Source organism: Hyla sarda, chromosome 9 (genome assembly GCF_029499605.1).
Source record: "Hyla sarda isolate aHylSar1 chromosome 9, aHylSar1.hap1, whole genome shotgun sequence".
NCBI classification, from domain to species: Eukaryota; Metazoa; Chordata; class Amphibia; order Anura; family Hylidae; genus Hyla; species Hyla sarda.
The window spans coordinates 73,726,340-73,743,097 of record NC_079197.1 but is presented as its reverse complement, the minus strand read 5'-3'; the positions used below and the strand labels follow the sequence as shown (position 1 = coordinate 73,743,097).

General features: G+C 40.7%; 1 protein-coding gene across 4 annotated transcripts in view; it reads left to right on the top strand.

The window, feature by feature from the left end:
* ATP7A (ATPase copper transporting alpha) overlaps positions 1 to 16,758 on the top strand; it is a 147,318-nt gene that overhangs the window by 33,496 nt on the left and 97,064 nt on the right. For 3 of the 4 annotated variants that reach the window (XM_056537730.1, XM_056537732.1, XM_056537731.1), the window contains exon 3: positions 7,886 to 8,018. The exons of the other annotated variant lie outside the window; for it this stretch is intronic. In XM_056537730.1, the coding sequence (XP_056393705.1) occupies positions 7,899 to 8,018 (120 nt within the window). In that variant the 5' untranslated portion in view covers positions 7,886 to 7,898. The remainder of the gene's footprint in view (positions 1 to 7,885; positions 8,019 to 16,758) is intronic. 4 annotated transcript variants of the gene reach the window in all.

The following is a 16,758-nucleotide window of genomic DNA, read 5'->3' as shown; positions in this document are numbered from 1 at the left end:
CATCACCCTCATGTTACATAGTTACATAGTTAGTACGGTCGAAAAAAGACATATGTCCATCAAGTTCAACCAGGGAATTAAGGGGTAGGGGTACCTCCTATGCCATTCTTCCCATGCCTCATCATTCCCACCCCATGCTTCATCACTTTTCCCCTGCTTTTTATATATATATTTTTTTTTACTTTCCCCACCTCCTCCATCCTTCATCACTTCCCCCCCCTGCTTCTTATATTTCAAATTTTTTATTTTCCCTACCTCCCCCCCCTGCTTTTTATATATTTTTTCCTCTACCTCCCCCCTCCCTCATCACTTCCCCCTTTTATATATTTTTTTGCTTTCCTTACTTGGCTGCGGTTCGGCAGGCCAGGTCAGGCGGCGAGTCTTGCGGGCTGTGTGGTCATGAAGCAGATGAGTAATGTCCTCTCCCGGCTTCTCTGCGCGGCATCAGTGACATCACTTTTCATTTCCTGCAGTCGCCGCACTCCAAACTCTGACTTACGGCGGCTGCAGGAAATTAAAAGTCACTGATGCCACGCAGAGGAGCCGGGAGAGGACGTCATTCATCTGCTTCATGACCACACAGGCCGCAAGACCCGCCATCTGACCTGGCCTGCCGAAGCGCAGCCAGGTAAGGAAAAAAATAAATAAAATAAATAAATATAGAAAGGGAAAAGGGGGAATGATGAGGGAGGGGGGAGGTAAGGAAAATTAAAAGCACAGCGGGGAGGAGCTGCCGCTGGTCACTGATCTAAAGTGGCCGCGGCCGGGCTGCTAATACTTCACAAGCAGCCGCTACTGCGGCTGCTTTAAATCATTGACCAGAAGATTTATCGGCATATAACACGCAGGCAGGGGTGCGTGTCATACGCCGATTTGTTTTTACCTGCTCTGGCTGGCCCCGTCACGGGAGCCGGCCTGAGCAGATAATCGCATGTTTTCCGGAGGGGAGGGGGGGGGGGGGTATAGTACAGTATATTAACACAGAGTCACAGTATAGTATAGTATATTATCACAGTATAGTATAGTATATTATCACAGTATAGTATAGTATATTATCACAGTATAGTATAGTATATTATCACAGTATAGTGCAGTATATTATCACAGTATAGTGCAGTATATTATCACAGTATAGTGCAGTATATTATCACAGTATAGTGCAGTATATTATCACAGTATAGTGCAGTATATTATCACAGTATAGTGCAGTATATTATCACAGTATAGTGCAGTATATTATCACAGTATAGTGCAGTATATTATCACAGTATAGTGCAGTATATTATCACAGTATAGTGCAGTATATTATCACAGTATAGTACAGTATATTATCACAGTATAGTACAGTATATTATCACAGAATAGTACAGTATGTTTCACAGAACCATAGTATAGTACAGGATATTATCACAGTATAGCACAGTATGCCATCACAGTATAGCACAGTATGCCATCACAGTATAGCACAGTATGCTATCACAGTATAGCACAGTATGCTATCACAGTATAGTACTGTATATTTTCACAGTATGACAGTATAGTACAGTATATAATCACAGTATCACAGTATAGTACAGTATGCTTTCACAGAACCACAGTATAGTACAGTATATTATTACAGTATCACATTATAGTACAGTATAGTACAGTATATTATCACAGTATAATACAGTATGCTATCACAGTGTAGTACAGTATGCTATCACAGTATAGTACAGTATAGTTCAGTATATTTTCACAGAATCACAGTATAGTACAGTATATTATCACAGTATAGTACAGTATATTATCGCAGAATCACAGTATAGTACAGTATATTATCACAGAATCACAGTATAGTACAGTATATTATCACAGTATCAGGGCTGTGGAGTCGGCAGATAAATGTTCCGACTCCACAGTTTTTTGTACTTCCGACTCCGACTCCTCTGTATTAATATGCGAATGTATTTATAAACACTTACAGTTGAATCCAAGAAGCTGTTCCACCAAATTCTTCTAAGCTCTTCTAGCAGAGAGAGGTAGTTGGGCAGAAGCTGCTGCCTTCTCCTTTTTGTGTGCTGATCTGCTGCTGAAGATAGGGCAGTGGGGGGGGATCCAGGAAGGGGCATTTATTATAAAACATGATTTCCCTTTTAGAATCCCATAGTCATGTTTAAAGTTTAAGCTAGCAATCAAGTTTACAAGTTTTTATAGCCTTAGCTGAATGACAGCAGTTTTTCCAATGGTTTACAGCTTCAGTCTTGAAGTATTGACCCTCCATTCCCTTCACTTATACAAGTGTCTCTAGTCCTGCAAAAAACATATATTGCATTGTTTGCCGACTCCGACTCCAGGTCATCCGACACCGACTCCTCGACTCCGACTCCACAGCCCTGCACAGTGTAGTACAGTATATTTTCACAGAATCACAGTATAGTACAGTATATTATCACAGTATAGTACAGTATATTGTCACAGTACAGTACAGTATGCTATCACAGTATAGTACAGTATATTATCACAGTATAGTACAGTATGCTATCACAGTATAGTACAGTATATTATCACAGAATCACAGTATAGTACAGTATATTATCACAGTATAGTACATTATTCTTTCACAGAATCACAGTATAGTACAGAATATTATCACAGAATCACAGTATAGTACAGTATATTATCACAGTACAGTATGCTATCACAGTATAGTACAGTATGCTTTCACAGTATCACAGTATAGCACAGTATATTTTCACAGAATCATAGTATAGTACAGTATATTATCACAGTATAGTACAGTATGCTTTCACAGAATCACAGTATAGTCCAGAATATTATAACAGAATCACAGTATAGTCCAGAATATTATAACAGAATCACAGTATAGTACAGTATATTATCACAGTATAGTACAGTATATTATCACAGTATAGTACAGTATATTTTCACAGAATCGCAGAATAGTACAGTATATTTTCACAGTATAGTACAGTATGCTATAACAGTATAGTACAGTATATTATCACAGCATCTCAGTATAGTACAGTATGTTATCACAGTATTGTACAGTATGCTATCACAGTATAATACAGTATATTAGCACAGAATCATAGTATAGTACTGTATATTATCACAGTATAGTACAGTATGCTATCACAGTATAGTACAGTATATTATCACAGAATCATAGTATAGTACTGTATATTATCACAGAATCACAGTATAGTACAGTATGCTATCACAGTATAGTACAGTATGCTATGACAGTATAGTACTGTATATTTTCACAGAATCATAGTATAGTACAGTATATTATCACAGTATAGTACAGTATGCTTTCACAGAATCACAGTATAGTACAGTAAATCACAGTATAGTACAGTATGCTATCACAGTATAGTACAGCATATTATCACAGCATAGTACAGTATGTTTTCACAGAATCACAGTATAGCACAGTATATTATCACAGAATCACAGCATAGTACAGTATATTATCACAGAATCACAGTATAGTACAGTATATTATCACAGTATAGGACAGTATATTATCACAATATAGGACAGTATATTATCACAGTATAGGACAGTATATTATCACAGTATAGGACAGTATGCTATCACAGTATAGTACAGTATGCTATCACAGTATAGTACAGTATGCTATCACAGTATAGTACACTATATTATCACAGTATAGTACACTATATTATCACAGTATAGTACAGTATATTATCACAGTATAGTACAGTATATTATCACAGTATAGTACAGTATATTATCACAGTATAGTACAGTATATTATCACAGAATCACAGTATAGTACAGTATATTATCACAGAATCACAGTATAGTACAGTATATTATCACAGTATGCTATCACAGTATAGTATAGTATATTATCACAGAATCACAGTATAGTACAGTATATTATCACAGTATAGTACAGTATTCTTTCACAGAATCACAGTATAGTACAGTATATTATCACAGAATCACAGTATAGTACAGTATATTATCACAGTATAGTACAGTATGCTATCATAGTATAGTACAGTATGCTATCACAGTATTTTACAGTATATTATAGGGATGTAAGAAAAAATCGATTTGCTCGATTATCGCGATTTTTCACTTCGCGATACTGAATCGATTCAAAATATTTTTGAATCGATCCTTTTAGGGATGTGGAATTTGTATCTCCTGATGCCCGGAACAGCATGTCTTGGGCGTCGGGAGATACAAATTCCACATTTGTGGAGCCGGGCAGGCCGGATCTGACGCGGCGTCACTCTGGGTGTACGGAGCGGGCTCCGACACGTGCCCGCTCTGTACTCTGCGGCCCCCGGCTGATTTCAGTAGCCGGGGGCCGCTGATGCTTCGCCACCGCTAATATCCAGCATGCGGCACTCAGCAGTCTGTATGGAGCAGGCTCCGGACTTATGCCCGCTCCATACTCTGCTGCCCCCGGCTGTCCTCAGTAGCCGGGGGCCGCCGCTAATAGCCAGCATGCGGCGATCGCCGTGGCTGGCTATTAACCCTTTAGATCGCCGCTGTCAAAGCTGACAGCGGCGTCTAAAGGGATATGTGAATGCTCCCTGGTGGGCTAGTGGGGTGGATCACCCCCCGCAGCGCGATCGCGAGGGGGCGATCCACTGTGGAGGTAGCCGGAGGGTAGCTCTGCTTCCCTGCTCTCCGTGGCTCTGTCATTGATAGAGCCTGGCTGGACCAGGCTCTATCAATGGATCGCAGATCAATGGAGTTCAATAGAACTCTATTCATCTGTCTGAGGAATCTAATGATTCCTAAAAGACTAATAAAGTGTATAAAAAAAAATAAAGTTTTAATAAAAGTGTAAAAGACATTGTTTTTTTTACAGAATCGGGATATATCGCGATGTATCGTCACCTAGACAGTATCGCGATATATCGGGATATATCAAATCGCCACACTGGTATCGCGATTCGAATCGTATCGCCAAATTCTTGGCGATTCACACCCCTAGTATATTATCACAGAATCACAGTATAGTACAGTATATTATGATAGTATAGTACAGTATATTATCACAGTATAGTACAGTATATTATCACAGTATAGTGCAGTATATTTTCACAGGATCACAGTATAGTACAGTATATTTTCACAGAATCACAGTATAGTACAGTATATTATCACAGTATAGTACAGTATATTATCACAGTATAGTACAGTATATTATCACAGTATAGTGCAGTATATTATCACAGTATAGTACAGTATATTATCACAGTATAGTGCAGTATATTTTCACAGGATCACAGTATAGTACAGTATATTTTCACAGGATCACAGTATAGTACAGTATATTTTCACAGAATCACAGTATAGTACAGTATATTATCACAGTATAGTACAGTATATTATCACAGTATAGTACAGTATATTATCACAGGATTCCAATATAGTACAGAAGATTTTCACAGAATCACAGTGTAGCACATAATCTTCTCTGTAAAAGCCTTCAAATAAAGTTTTGCATGTACAGCTTCTAAGCATATCTATATGTGTCATATGGACAACAAGCCCTGTGTGGTATGTTCTTGCTTAGCAGTAGTCACCCAAATTCTTGGCGATTCACACCCCTAGTATATTATCACAGAATCACAGTGTAGCACATAATCTTCTCTGTAAATAGCCTTCATATAAAGTTTTGCATGTACAGCTTCTAAGCATATCTATATGTGTCATATGGACAACAAGCCCTGTGTGGTATGTTCTTGCTTAGCAGTAGTCACCTCCACATCCCTGTTAACTGGCTTCTGGATCATGGAGATTTTTGGTGGTTGTCCTGGTGAATATTTTTAGGAGGTCTCCTGTATCTCAGGCTCTACTTGATTGAGACATTTCCCACAAAACATGAATTTATATGTTTTGTTTTGTGTTTTCTTTCTTTACAAAATGTTATGCATTGATGCAATATTGTATGGCCGTGGCCATAACTGTAAAGTGCTGGGGTTCTAATTTCACAAAATATGTAGGTATAGGGTCATAGGGGAAGATTTATCAAAACCAGTGCAGAGGGAAAGTTGTCCAGTTGCCCATAGCAACCAATCAGCTTGCTTCTTTCATTTTGCTGAGGCCTTGTTAAAAATGAAAGAAGCGAGCTGGCTGGTTGCTATGGGCAACTGGTAAACTTTTACTCTGCATAAGTTTTGATAAATCTCCCCCTATTATAATGTACATTTTTTTTGTTGCTTTTAGCTCATTTTTGTTTGTCAGTATAAAAAATTTTTGGCAGTAAAATCGTAAAAAAAAAGGTTGTCCCATTAGAACATACCTATTTATGTTCTAAAGATTGGCATAAATCTGATATATACTGTATATAGCTCATTATTAGACACCCTTCCCTCCAGAACGGGACGCAACCTATAAGAAAACTTCCATTCTGCGCTTGGATGACTCACTCTGGATTTTTTACTGGCTATATAAGAAGGTTGATTTGACCTGCTTTGTGCTCTTATTAAGTAACTTATAAAAGGAAGTGATTTGTAATCATAGGTACATAATAAAGTATTGCTGGTTAACCTGAGCTTCAGAGATGGTATCCCACAAGTAGTATGCCAGCTGTCACCCAGACCAACCTTGGCCAGTGATTGGCTGAGTGGTAGCCATTAGAACATCAACAGGAATTAAGATAGTTAAAGGGTTACTCCGGTGAAAACCTTTTTTCTTTTAAATCAACTGGTGGCAGAAAGTTAAACATATTTGTAAATTACTTCTATTAAAAAAAATCTTAATCCTTCCAGTACTTATTAGCTGCTGAATGCTACAGAGGAAATTCCTTTCTTTTTGGAACACTGATGACATCACGAGCACAGTGCTCTCTGCTGACATCTCTGTCCATTTTAGCAACCATGCATAGCAGATGTATGCTAAGGGCAGCATGGTGGCTCAGTGGTTGGCACTGCTGCCTTGCAGTGCTGTGGACTTGGGTTCAAATCCCACTAAGGACAACAATAAATAAAGCGTTATTATTATTATAATAACGTCAGCAGAGAGAACTGTGGTCGTGATGTCATCAGAGAGCATTCCAAAAAGAAAAGAATTTCCTCTGTAGTATTCAGCAGCTAATAAGTACAGGAAGGATTAAGATTTTTTAATAGAAGTAATTTACAAATATGTTTAACTTTCTGCCACCAGTTGATTTAAAAGAAAAAAGTTTTTCACCGGAGTACCCCTTTAAGTGTGCTTTACTATTGTTCCTGGACATTCCCTTTAAGGGTACGTTCACACATACAGGACCCTGCGCAGATTTGATGCGCAGGATTTGTTACTGCAGATTAGAAGCTGTGCTCAGTCATTTAGTTTACATTGAAATCTGCAGCAGCGCATCAAATCTGCATACGTGTGAACATAGCCTAAAGAGGATTTATAGCCTCCTTGGGCCCTATACCACTAAATAGAAGAATGAAATCCACAGGATAGGCTGAGTCGCTGATCAGTGGGGAGCCAACACCCGCCACCCCTGCATTATACAGTGAATTGGGTGGGAAGCCCTGCAACCGTCCATAGTGGTAAGAGATTGAATTTACTTATGAATGTACAATTAAGCTTTGGAGGCAGAGTAGCAGACTGGAGGTGACCAAAGCACGTAGCAGTGTAGATAAAATGAGATTACCCTTTATTCCAGAAATGCTGGAGGGCATTGGTGACATCTGCAGCCAGGACTGTTAATATAGGATGTCTGCAGAGAACACTACTTTGTACGTTGTGTCTCCAGTTAGCAGCGGACGACACTGATTTTTAGGGTATCTTATTATAGTTTTGAACATTTAGGTACTTGTGCCTGGAAATAGCCTCTTGTAGATTATTCCTTGCTTCGCCTTCTGCGTCTCCTCAACTAAACTTTTTTCTATTTTAGTGATTGAAGCTGAATGGAGATGGGGTCGAGGGCACTGGTAGCTGTCATCCCTGTGGAGGGAATGACCTGTAACTCTTGTGTCCAGACCATTGAGCAAAAGATTGGTAGTATCAATGGAGTGCACAGTATTCAGGTAAGTTTTTTTTTCAGCTTATACCAGTTATTTTACTTACACTGATTTCTAATGAAGCCATAGTTGACTGAATGAACCTTAAAAATAAGAAGTTTATTAAATATACAATTATATATATTTTTTCCTGTTTTAAACTTCTGCTGGTGTCGGTGGTAGCACCCGCTAGCTTTCTGTTGTGTCAATATCTTTTGGGCAGCAGTGCACATCAATGTTTCCCAACCAGGGTGCCTCCAGCTGTTGCAAAACTACAACTCCCAGCATGCCCGGACAGCCAACGGCTGTCCGGGCATGCTGGGAGTTGTAGTTTTGCAACAGCTGATGGCACCCTGGTTGGGAAACACTGGTGTACATGCATGCACAGTTGCTGTCCATTCTATTGAGTCTCAGCACTGTGCATTGATTATTTTTATTGTTTTCTACTGAGTGGCTTACTTTCTGTAGACTGCCACTGTCCATACACTGAAAGATCAAGTGGCAGAGGGCAAGGTAGCGTGGCACAGGATGGAAGCAGACCAGAAAAGGAATGGGCTGAAGAATGTGTACAAAAGGGAGAATTATTATTATAATTTTTATTTTTTTTACTTGATAACATCAATAAAACTCAGGCTCCATATTAAAATGTGACCCTATTTCCAGTTTAAGGTATAGTAAGTGGTTGGTGGGGTCTGTATTTAGCTAGCTTTGGAAGTCCCTTTAGTGAGTAAATGGTTCCTTGTCCCCTTATGGAATGGAGCAGCATAGTCCATGCTCTGATACCTCTCCATGCTTTCACAGTAGGATTTCTGAAGATCGTCCGAATAAAGCCCCACACTGATGAGATACATATCTCCCTGGATTAACTTGTGTGTGTTTTGTTTTTTTTTATTTGTTTTTTTTTAAAAGTCAGGACTATGTTGTTTGTTTCTTTTATTTCACTTTTTGAAAGTCAGTTGTTTGTTTCTTTTATTTCACTTTTTGAAAGTCAGGACTATGTTGTTTGTTTCTTTTATTTCACTTTTTGAACGTCAGGACTATGTTGTTTGTTTCTTTTATTTCACTTTTTGAACGTCAGGACTATGTTGTTTGTTTCTTTTATTTCACTTTTGTAAAGTCAGGACCATGTTGTTTGTGTCTTTTATTTCACTTTAGTCAGAGAACCTCTTTACAGAGATTTCCCCATCTCAAGATTTTATCCCCTATCCACAGCATAATGGATAATCCGTCTGACCACCGGGACCCCCACTGATTCCTAGGGGTAAAATTGTCCTTTTATGTTTCAGACAGACACAGTAACAAGACCCTGCCAAACAGTTCCTCACATCTCCGCTCCCTTGACCATTGAAGTATTCCTGTCGTTAACAAGCCTGCACAGATCCCTGCTTGTCCCTCCCTTACTTCCTGTATTTGGACTCCTCACGGAGACACAGGCAATAGCTGCAGGAACAGTATTTTTTTTTACCCAAAAATACACAGATTTTTAAATCAATGTATATTACAAATATACATATAATAACATTATATCAAAAGTTTTTGTTAATGACAGGTACGCTTGAAATAGTGGACTGTGAAATTGCATTTACCTGCTTTCAATTCAAGTTTTCACTATTTAAAATGTATTTACATTATCATACTTTTCCCTTCTATGTAGGATACTTGTTTTTTTCCTTTCCCTGCTATTTGCAGATAGACTGTGCAGGGATGTGGAATTCCTATCGCCCGACGCCCAGGACTAGCAGTTTTGGGTGCCGGGCAGGTGCATTTGTCCGGCCCTTAGCCCGGCTTCGGGCAAGCAGGGCCGGGCCTGACAAGTGCTGCAGCGATCTGCAGTCTGTATGGAGCGGGCTCCCGACTCTTGCCCGCTCCATACTCTGCAGCCTGTGTCCTCGGAAGCAGAGCAGGGGAGATGAGATGCTGTGTATTTGTCATCTCTCCCCTGCTCTGCAGACGTGCGGGGGGAGATGAGGGGGCGTGGCTTCTTGCTCCCCGTGCAGACCTGCGTCCTCTGCCTTCACTCCCCCCAGCTGTAGCTTCGGAGATCTGAGGGGAGGAGGCGTGTCTGCACGGGGAGATGCCCGCTCCATACTCTGCAGCCACCGGCTGTTCTCAGTAGCCGGGGGCCGCCGCTAATAGCCAGCATGCGGCGATCGCAGCGGCTGGCTTTAACTCTTTAGATCGCCGCTGTCAGAGCTGACAGCGCCGTCTAAAGGGACATGTGAATGCTCCCTGGTGGGCTAGTGGGGTGGATCCCCCTCCCCCCGCAGCGCAAGCACGGGGGGAGATCCACTATAGAGGTAGCCGGAGGACTTGCCTCTGTTCCCTGCTGTCCCGCTCTGTCATTGATAGATCCTGGCTGGACCAGGCTCTATCAATGGATCACAGAGCACACAGATTAATAGAGTTCAATAGAATGATTCCTCATAAGTGTAATAAAGTGTAAAAAAAATAAAATAAAAATAAAAAGATAATAAAAGTTTGAAAGACACACATTAACCCAGTGGTCTTCAAACTGTGCCCCTCCAGGTGTTACAAAACTACAATTCCCAGCATGCCAGGACAGCCGTTGGCTGTCTGGGCATGCTGGGAGTTGTAGTTTTGCAACATCTGGAGGGCCACAGTTTGAAGACCGCTGCATTAACCCCTTCCATGCTAAAAGTTCAAATCACCCCCTTTTCCTATATAAAAACATGAAAACATAATAAAAATAAACATATTTGGTATCGCTTTGTGCGTAATTGTACAAGCTATTAAAATATAACATTATGTATCCCATACGGTAAATGTAAAAAAATACCAAACCACAGATTTGCAATTTTTATAATATCCCAGAAAAAAAAGTTAAAAAGCGATTAAAAAGTCAGATCAATACCAAAATGGTACCGATACAAAAAAACTGATTATGGTGCAAAAAATTTGCCCTCATACAGCCTGGTATGTGGGGAAAAAAAATAAAGCTACAGGGGTTAAAAAATGGCAATTAAAAAAGTTAGAAAATCTGGGATTGCTGTAATCAGGCGGCCTAAAGTATTAAACTAACATGTTACCTCAACCACAAGGTAAATGGCGCAGAAAAGAGAACCACCAAATCTGCAAAATTATCTTTTACTATTTCAATTTCACTTTCCTTAATATATATATATTTTTTTTTGGTTCAGAGAATGTTATTGAAAAATTTAAAGGTATCATTATAGTAGGTAGTTATGGCTATTATAGGGCGAGGAGGAAAAAATTAGAGCGTAAAAGCGAAAACAAGTAGATTTTTATCCATTTTAGTCCCGTGGACAAGTAGTTTTTTATAAAATTTCCACACCCCTGCTGTGAATTAAACACTGTTGCAGGAAATTTTGCGTTTACCTATAGTGTAATAGTTTTGGGAGACATTTGCTTAACCACTTTGATGTTACATTTTTCCAATTATTGATAACATTTGTGCAGTTTTCTCATTTGTTCATTAGTATTTTATTCCTGGATGTGATGTGATCAAAAATTAGCAATTTTAGTGTTCACAGTTTACATTGTTGACCATGCAGAACCAGCAATGTGATCACTTAATAATTTAGACAATTTCGCTTGTGACGATAATAAATGTTTGTTAAATTTTTTGTTCATATTTTTTATTTGAAAATGTTTTTTTTATTATAATTAAGAGAGGAGAAAAGGGTTATATTTCAAACACTTATATTTTTGCTTTTAAAGTTTACAGGTCATTTGCAAAAACTTTTTATGTAATGTAAAAAATAACATTACATGTATATTTGTGAAAATAATTTATTAAAAATGATGTTTATTTTTGTCCCTGCAGCTATTGCCTATATATGTCTGCAGTAAGGACATATAGGGCTCTATGTACCGAGGACATGCAGGGCTCTGTGCACCGAGGACATGCAGGGCTCTGTGAATAGCCTGCGGTTCACACAGTAGGATGAATGACAACTCAGGAACCTGCACAGAGACAGCTTTTCCTCACACTTCCTGTATTTGGTCTCACAGAGATACACAGACAATAGCTACAGTGACAGCATTTTCCCCCAAAAATATACACATTTTTAACCAATATATATTACAAATATACATATAATGTTGTTATCTACATTATATAAAAAGTTTTTGCAAACAACAGGTACTCTTTAACTGCGAGTGCACGGGGCTGACAAAAAAAAAAAGAGCTGCCAGAACTAAATTCTCACTTGCCATGGTGACCTGGTGCCTGGGATTTGTCAAGCCCTGGTGTATTATTCATCAAAGATCCCCACCGAAAATAGGTATACATGTTGCTTATTCTGCACAGTAGAATGGTAAAGCCCTTGGATCATTTATGTTTAACCCCTTAAGGACCAATACAAATAAACCTGTACACCCCTGAAAGACCAGGCCTGTTTTTTCAAATCTGGGATGTCTGTCTTTATTAGAGAATAACTCTGGTAACGTTTTGCCAATCGCGATAATTCTGACATTGTTTTTTTGTCACAAGTTGTCCTTCATGTACATAGTAAAAGTAAGCCGATATCATTTTGTAGTTTTTTTTTTACAATGCAAAAAATCATGAAATTTTTACAAAAAATTAAGATTTTTGCTATTTTAACACTAATAGGTTGCATATATTTATACATACTGACCAAATAGTTTATGAAACTTATACTTTCAGATGTCTACTTTATTTTGACATCATTTTTTTGTTTTTAATTAACATTTTAAATTAGTTAGAAGCCTAACAATTTAACTTGAAATTTGGAAAATTTGGAAAATTTGAAAAGTACATCTTTTTTTGTGTGCTATGCAAGGTTTGCAGAAATTAAAAGGTAGTAGAACATAGGAACACCCCCCCCAAATGACCCCATTTTAAAAACTAGACCCCTCAAGGTATTCGCAAATACCAAAGTCAGTGTTAAAAATTCGAAATTTGCAATTTTTCACAAATGCATCATTTGGGGGGCATATTTTTTGTACATCACTTCTGATATTGAAAGAAATGCACCCTATATTTTATTCAGCTGCTTGTCCCATGTTCGGAAATACCCCCGCTTTGGCCATATATGGTTCCTTGGCCGCGTGGTAGGACTCAGAAGGAGAGGAGCGCCATTTGGCTTTCAGGGCAGAACAGTACCCCCACCCCCACAAGTGACCCCATTTATATACTGCACCCCTACAAGTTATTGGCTGGACCAGGGACCTCTTTGATTGGTCCTTGGTCGGCTGGCAGTACAACGCGTCTGTCTGTGACAGTTAAGGCTCCTGATGGATATATCTGCCATGTTGTGGGAATAAGCACCCGCTCATGGCGAATATATCCATCACTGCTGCTGCTGGGTAGCTCAGTGTGTCCGCTCATGACTGCTGGCGGGAAATCCGCCGCTATGAGTGGACACACAAAGCTACCCAGCCGCAGCAGGGAGCTCATTACCGTGACTGCTGCATAATGTGTAGGATCACATGGTGGACATCCGCAGCATATTACATGCTGCGGATGTCCGCCAATGCGATCCTACACATTATGCATTTTTTTAAATTAGATTCATTTAATAAATGTATTTTTAATATATATATATTTTATTTTTTTATTTTATTTATTTTTACACTTTTATTAAATTTTTATTTATTTTTACACTTTTATTTTATTTATTTATTTTTACACTTTTTAATGCTTTGGAATACTCAGTATTCCAAAGCATTGCAGTTATATGCTGCCTGCCACTTTTCACTAGCAGGCAGCATATTAGGACGTCCCTCTGGCACGTCCTTTCAGGCAATACCCAGGGCAGACCTGGGAGTCTTTGTAGGACCCCCGGCTGCCCAGGTATGCAGCAGCACCCCGCGATGCTCCGGGGTGCTGCAGAGGAGACAGAGGGAGCCCCCTCCCTCTGTCAGAACTCCTCACAGCGCGCGGTCACTTCTGACCGTGGCTGTAAGGGTAAAACTGCCGGGAGTGAAGTGAACTTCACTCCCGGCAGTGCGGCACGTCCCGGCCAGCCGCGGACACACACAGCACCCCGCGATCGCGATTCGGGGTGCTGCAGGAGTGACAGAGGGAGCTCCCTCCCTCTGTCATAACACTTACAGCCCGCGGTCACTTCCGACCGCGGCTTTAAGGGTTAAAACTGCCAGGACCGAAGTTTACTTCGGTCCTGGCAGTGCAGCAGGGTCCCGGCTGTGTGATACAGCCGAGTCCCTGCCGCGATCTCGTGGGTGCACTGGGCAGCACCCACAAGAAGAATGGACGAGTATAGACGTCCAGGTGCGGGAACGCCCGCCAACCTGGACGTCTATACTCGTCCGTGGTCGTTATCGGGTTAAAGGAGTTATCACCATAAAGTGATTTTAGCCAGACAGTAATGGACATGCTCAGGAAGAATCTGTGCTTTTCTTGGGGCTAAATGGCTATATTGTAAGATTACCATAACGCTGTTGCTGTCTTTTTGTGAACTGGGTATTTCCTGTTGGAGTTTATTCTCTCAAACGTCAAATCCCATATCTCCTTGTTTGTAAGTTTGAGGTCACTTTCCTCCCTCCCACACATTAGCAACTCCACCGATTGAAACACAAATGAGCTGCATTCCATTCAAAGGACCAGTGTTTTCTAATAAGGGTGCCTACAGCTGTTTCAAAAATAGTTAGTTAATGAACTCTACCAGCCAGAGGTTGCTCCACCCATTGAAGCAGGACAGGCTCCCTTTGCTCACCTGACCTGACCTTGCACATGTCTCGGCCACACCGCAACCTGGGAAAACCTGAGACCTGAGTAATTTTGTATGCTGTTAAAGATAAATATTGGGCGAAAATCATAGAACAATTTCGAGACCACCATCACAGACAAGTCCAGACTCTGTGGGGGACATTTATCATTGTTTGCTTTGGTAAGCGTGTTCTGTGTGACATATTTATCATACTATCACAGGGGGTTGATAAATTTGGCTCACATAAGCAAAAACCAATAAATTCACTTAGGAATACCATTTTCTTAAATAAAATAAATGTTTAAAAAACTTATTCCAAAATACATTCCCTCAGAAGCCCTCGATAACCATTTTATTAACATTAAAAAAAAAAGGAAAAAAAAAACTCTGGTCATCTTCATAGTCCACAGGATACACGGATCTGAAATGAGAAGGGAAAAAAAAAAAAAGGAAAATAGGTTAGTATATTTATTGTAACGCACCCGCACATTTCCCGCCCGCGACGCACCGCATGACTACAACTCCCAGCATGCCCTTACAGTAAGAACATAATGGGAGTTGTCATGCAGCAGGGCTGGGGGGAGATGTGCAAGCGGGTGACAAGCTTGTCGCCTGACCCCACTGCATGACTACAACTCCGAGCATGCCCTTACAGTAAGGACATGCTGGGAGTTGTAGTATTGTTGCGTGGACGGGAGATGTGCGGCGGCAAGCTTGTCCCCCACCTGTACATCTCCTACCCGCTTGTCCCACCGTGTCTGTGAAAATGAAAGTAAAAAAAGTTGCACAAAAAGTCTCACCTGCAACTTTTTGAAAATGCTGTCATAGACACGTTTGTTAGCCAGTTCTGACTTTGCTTACTTGTGACTTTTTGAAGGGGCTTTGGAACTTTTATTTGCTTACGTGCAACTTTCCTGGACCACTGCAAAGTAAAAACTGAAAATTGCTTAGGTAGGGCAGATAGGTATTTTTTTCTTACCTACAAAAGTCGCACAAAAAATTGCTTAGGCGCACGTGCAACTTTTTGTACGACTTTTGTAAGCAAAAAAAGCTGTTTAAATCCCTTGATAAATCTCCCTCTATATTATGAACTACGCTAACTTTACAGCCCCTGTAGTTTAGTCAAATGGAAAAAAAAAATCATCATGGAATACCCCTTTAACCCCTTAAGGACCCAGGGCATATGGGTACGCCCTGGCTCCTTGGTACTTAAGGACCCAGGGCGTACCTGTATGACCGTGGGAATTTCGGTCTTTGCTGCGCCTGGCTATCACTGCAAATCGCTGGTCAATTCAGACCGGTGATTTGCGGCGATTCCGGGTCAATCGGATCTCTGGTTACCCGGAAAAAAAGGGTGAATGGGGCTGTCCGAGACAGCCCCATTCACCCTTACCCAGCAGGAGTGAGTTGGTACAGGTGCCACCTCACGATCATGTGATTGATTGGTCAGAACGAGTTGACCAATCACTGCCCTGCTGGACGGTGATCTGGGTGGCGATTGGGGCCGGCGGGGGTCCCCTCAGGAGCGGCGGTCCCGGTCCCGACAGCAGGAGCGGTGGCAGCAGTGGCGGCGGTCCCGGCGGCAGAATACAGCAGGAGGTGAGGCCTGTTCACATGCTGTTGCTTAGCAACAACTCTCAGCATGCACAGCCAAAGGGCATGCTGGGAGTTGTAGTTTTGCAACAGCTGGAGTTCCAACTACAACTCTCAGCATGCCCTTTGGTAGTCTGTGCATGCTGGGAGTTGTAGTTATGCAACAGCTGGAGGCACACTTTTTCATAGAAAAAATGTGCCTCAAGCTTTTGCATAACTACAACTCCCAGCATGCACAGACTACCAAAGGGCATGCTGGGAGTTGTAGCAGTGTGCCTCCAGCTGTTGCAAAACTACAACTCTCAGCATGCCCTTCGACTTTCAATGCATTCTGAGTGTTGCAGTTTTGCAACAGTGTGCCTCCAGCTGTTGCAAAAATACAACTCCCAGCATGCACTGATAGACTGTACATGCTTGGGAGTTCTAGTTTTGCAACCGCTGGAGACACACAGGTTGTGGAACACTGAGTTAAGTAACAAACTCTCAGTATTGTGCAACCA